The 4,144-nt window shown below is 63.4% G+C and overlaps 1 gene segment (V, D, J or C); it reads right to left on the bottom strand.

The window, feature by feature from the left end:
• Positions 1-1,015: 1,015 nt before the first annotated feature.
• Positions 1,016-3,834, bottom strand: LOC122101412. The segment is given in 5 exon segments: positions 1,016-1,453; positions 1,562-1,891; positions 2,012-2,056; positions 2,387-2,884; positions 3,786-3,834. Coding segments are annotated over 5 exon segments (1,245 nt in total).
• Between the last annotated feature and the right edge of the window lie 310 nt (positions 3,835-4,144).

The following is a 4,144-nucleotide window of genomic DNA, read 5'->3' as shown; positions in this document are numbered from 1 at the left end:
GCAGATTCCTGGTCCTGGAAGGTGGCTGGGAAAGTCTGTCCCTCCCCGAGGGGTCAGCTGCTCAGTGCTGGTGGTCACAAGCGTCAGGGCTGGACACCCTGCAGCAGTGTCTGTCCCTGGCCTTCTCCCTGCCCTGGCGTCCAGGCCCAGAGCGCCAGAGCGCACAGGTCCATTCCCAGTGGAGCCTGGGCTGAGGGGAGGAGAGCGCGTGGCTTGGGGGGCAGGACGCATAAACTAGGGGCGCGTCTCCTGTGTGTGAGGTGGGCTCAGGTCCAGGGCTGTGTGGGCAGTGGGGGTGCGGGTGGCCGGAGGGGAGGGCTGGGCGCCTGTGGGTGATGTGAGGTCAGGGATGGGCCCGAGCTCAGTGAGTGTCCCCTGCTGGTTGTGTGCTGTTCAGGTTGCCGTGTGAGGCCCAGTGTGGTGGAGTGTGTGTGCACGGGTGTGCAGCATGTGCGTGTGTGAGCAGGGCCCGTGGTCTGCGGTGCTGAGCAGGTGTGGTGAGGGTTGTGGCTGTGTCCTCCGGGCGTGTGGACCGTTTGTCCCGAGGCACAGTGGCGCCTGCTCTGTTCCTGAGTGCACGGCAGAGCTGCTCCAGGGCCTGTGGCTGCCCTGTCTCCTGTGGGTGAGGTGGGGGCCAACGGTGTGTCTGGGCGTGGGGGACAGTGCCTCTCCAGGCAGAGGCAGGCTGGTGTGCGGTGGGCACTGGGAGACGGGTGGGCAGAGGGAGGGAAGAGGGCAGAGTGGTGGAGGCTGGTCTTGTTCCGTGTGCCTGCCCTCTTGGGCTGGGCTCCGAGGGTGTGTGTAAGGCTGTGTGTCCCGAGGCCGTGGGCCGGGAGGGATGCCTGAGGGAGGGGCTGTGGGGCCTGGGCCAAGTCCCTAGCTGGCTTCCCCACTGGGCGCCATCTGGCCGAATCCCTCCCGGGTGATGGCGGCCGAGCCCTTGGAGCCCGGCCTGTCCCCACTGCACAAGGCCCAGGCAGGAGATGGGCTCTGAGCCTCAGAAAAGACCAGGACATCCTCGCAGGTCCCAGGCTTCACTGGGTGCTTTATTTACATGGGGAGGGGTGGCAGGTGCCAGCCTCCTGTGGACCGAGGCCCAGAGGGAGGCACCGGCTGCTGAGGCCCAGCTCTCATTTACCCGGAGACCGGGAGATGGTCTTCTGCGTGAAGTGGTTGTGCAGGGCCTCGTGCATCACAGAGCAGGTGAAGCTGTCTCCTCTCTCCCACCTGCTCTTGTCTACTGGCAGCTTGCTGTAGAGGAAGTAGGACCCATCGGAGTCCAAGACGAGCGAGGTGCTCTTGTAGTTCTCCTCTGGCTGGCCATTGCTCCTCCATTCCACAAAGATATCCTCAGGGTAGAACCCTTGTGCCAAGCAGGTCAGGCTGAGCTTTGGGTTGGTCATCTGCTCTCTCGGTGGTGGCAAGACATACACTTGTGGCTCTCGGGCTTGCCCTGTGGGGACAGAGGTCAGCAGAGGTCACTGCCGGGGCCGAGGGCTGTCCAGGCCAGGCTCCGCCCTGTGGGCGTGGCCACCCGGCGCTCTCAGCGCATTGCTCCCACCTTTGACTTTGGAGATGGTTTTCTCTATGGGGGCTGGGAGGTCCTTGTTCTTGACTTTGCACTTGAACTCCTTTCCTGACAGCCAGTCTTGGTGCTGGATGGGCAGGACGCTGACCACTTGGAGTGTGCTGTTGTACTGCTGTTCTGGGGGCAGCGTCTGGGCCTCGTGTACCTCCACATTGTCTATGAACCAGGTGATCTCGACCTCTGGGTTATCCCGGCTCACGTCTCCCACCACACAGGTGACCTTGGGGTCTTGGGAGATCATGAGTGTGTCCTTTGGGTTTGGAGGGAAGATGAGGACAAATGGTCCAATGTCGCACGCAGGTTCTATGTGGAAAGACATGGAGGAAGAGGTCAGCAGGGGGGCCTCCCTCCAATGGACACTGTTTTTGGCTGTTTCTAAGTCCTGAGGCAGGGGGCTTTGGGGGCTTAGGTCTGGCAACTTACTTGGGCAATGGCATCTTGGCAAGGGGGGCTCCGAAGACCTGGGCTCTGCCAAAAGAAGGTTGTGGTTACTGGGGCTGAGGTGAGGAGGCGCCATGCTGACGGATTGGAGCGTTGGTCCCTGGCGAGGGCTCAGATTAGACGCCAGCTGACCCTGGTTGTGATTCTGGGCAGCTCTGTCTGGGGCTGAGGAGAGCATCCGCCCAGAGGGCCTTCCCCGATGGAGAGAGGCCGGGCCACTGGGTTCCTCAAGGTGAGAGACAGACAGGAGTCTGGCCTGCAGCCCCTCTGGCATGAACTGCCCACCCTGGGGTGTCCAGGAGGGACAGCCGACCCATGCCTGGCTCCCGGGGACCCTCCCTCGGGCTGTCTCCTTACCAATGGTCTTGTCCACCTTGGTGTTGCTGGCCGGGTGGACTACATGGCAGGTGACAGTCTGGCTGGGCCAGGTGCTGGAGGACACCGTCACCATGCTGTTGAGCGAGTAGAGCCCTGACTTCAGAACAGATGGGAAGGTGCGCACACCGCTGGTCAACTCGGCCGCTCCGGACTTCCATGACACGGTGACCAGCTCGGGGAAGAAGCCGCTGACCAGGCAGCCCAGGGACGCCGTGGAGCCAGAACTGACTCCACAGCTGGGAGCCAAGGGGAAGACGGATGGGGCTGTGGTGCTGGCTGCAAGAGAGGAAGTACCAAGAGAGTGTGGTGGGGGACATGGCTGCCCCAGGCCCGTGTCCCAGCCCCGTGAGGGCCCAGACCTCCTGTCCAGTCCTGTGAGGGCCCAGACCCCGCGTCCCTGCACCTCAGAGCCCAGCTCCTGTGCAGAGTTGAGGGAGAGACCAATGTCTGGTCTGTGGGTGTCATCCACACATCTCGCTCACTCCATCTGCCTCAGTTTACCCTGTGCACAGCCCAGGGGCCCAGGCAAGGCCTGGCCTGTGGCACCTGTTCTCAGGTGATCCCAGAAAGCTGTGTGGTGTGTCTCCGTGTGCTGTGCTCTGACATGTCTAAGCTTTGCGTGTGGGGTGCTGTCCTCTTCCATCCAGTCCGCCCCGTCCCCTGGCCAGCACTAGCGGGTCACAGCTGGGCCTCCTGCTCCTTCCTCCCCCTGCTTGTCTGGGCCACGCTGGCTGCCGTCAGTCTCCTGGGCCCTGGCACCTGCTCCAGCCTCCTGCTGCAATCCTGGCCTGATGTTGGTGCTATGCTGGTGTCCACACGCCCTCTGCCCTTCGTGACCCCAACTCCCAACCTGACTCTGCTGTGGGTCATGGTTCCGGGTCCTGACTCTGCTGTGGGTCGTGGCCCCGGGTCCTGACTCTGCTGTGTGTCGTGGCCCGGGGTCCTGACTCTGCTGTGGGTCGTGGCCCCGGGTCCTGACTCTGCTGTGGGTCGTGGCCTGGGGTCCTGACTCTGCTGTGGGTCTTGGCCCCGGGTCCTGACTCTGCTGTGGGTCGTGGCCTGGGGTCCTGACTCTGCTGTGGGTCTTGGCCCCGGGTCCTGGCTGTGCTGTGGGTGAGGCTAACAGGGCTGGGACACAGGCCTGGGCTCAACCCTTCTGTGCTGCTGGCCCAGCTCCAGCCCTAGAACCCTGGCCCTCACATTTGCCTTTGAGGGCTTTGTCTTGTAGAACTTGCTGTGAGGCTAGGCAGCCCAGCCAGGCCCCTTTTCCCCCCTCCTCTCCCCCCCCCCTCCCCCCGCCCCCTGGGTCTGGGCTCTGGGCTCTGGAACTTTCCCTGAAGTGATCCCTGCCACCTCCTACTCATCCGTGGGACCCTACCCCTGCTGTCTGGGATCTTAGGCTTGTGAGATGGCCCATCCTTGGACATGGCCCCTGCTCCCGTCTTCCTGGGTTGCGTCCTGAGGGTCAGTCACGGCCCCTCCCTTCCTGTCCCCTCCTGTTCCCAGCGGAGGCCCTGACCTGTCCTGGCTTCTAGGTCCTTCCTGCAGGGGCAGGCGCCGTGTGGTGAGTGCAGTCAGGCGGCCGCAGCTCCTCCTCTCTCAGCTTCCCCCCCACCCCCCTCCGCTGTGGTGACCAGCATGTCTGGACCCCAGGAGCTAGTTTTTTGTTCCTGAGCACTCGAGGTTGAGGTGCTCGCCCCTCAGGAAGATGGCAGGTCTCTTCTGACTGGCAGTCTC

Source organism: Dipodomys spectabilis, unplaced genomic scaffold (genome assembly GCF_019054845.1).
Source record: "Dipodomys spectabilis isolate Male_0828 unplaced genomic scaffold, ASM1905484v1 ptg000657l, whole genome shotgun sequence".
Taxonomy (NCBI): Eukaryota; Metazoa; Chordata; class Mammalia; order Rodentia; family Heteromyidae; genus Dipodomys; species Dipodomys spectabilis.
This window is presented reverse-complemented; position numbering and strand designations above follow the sequence as displayed.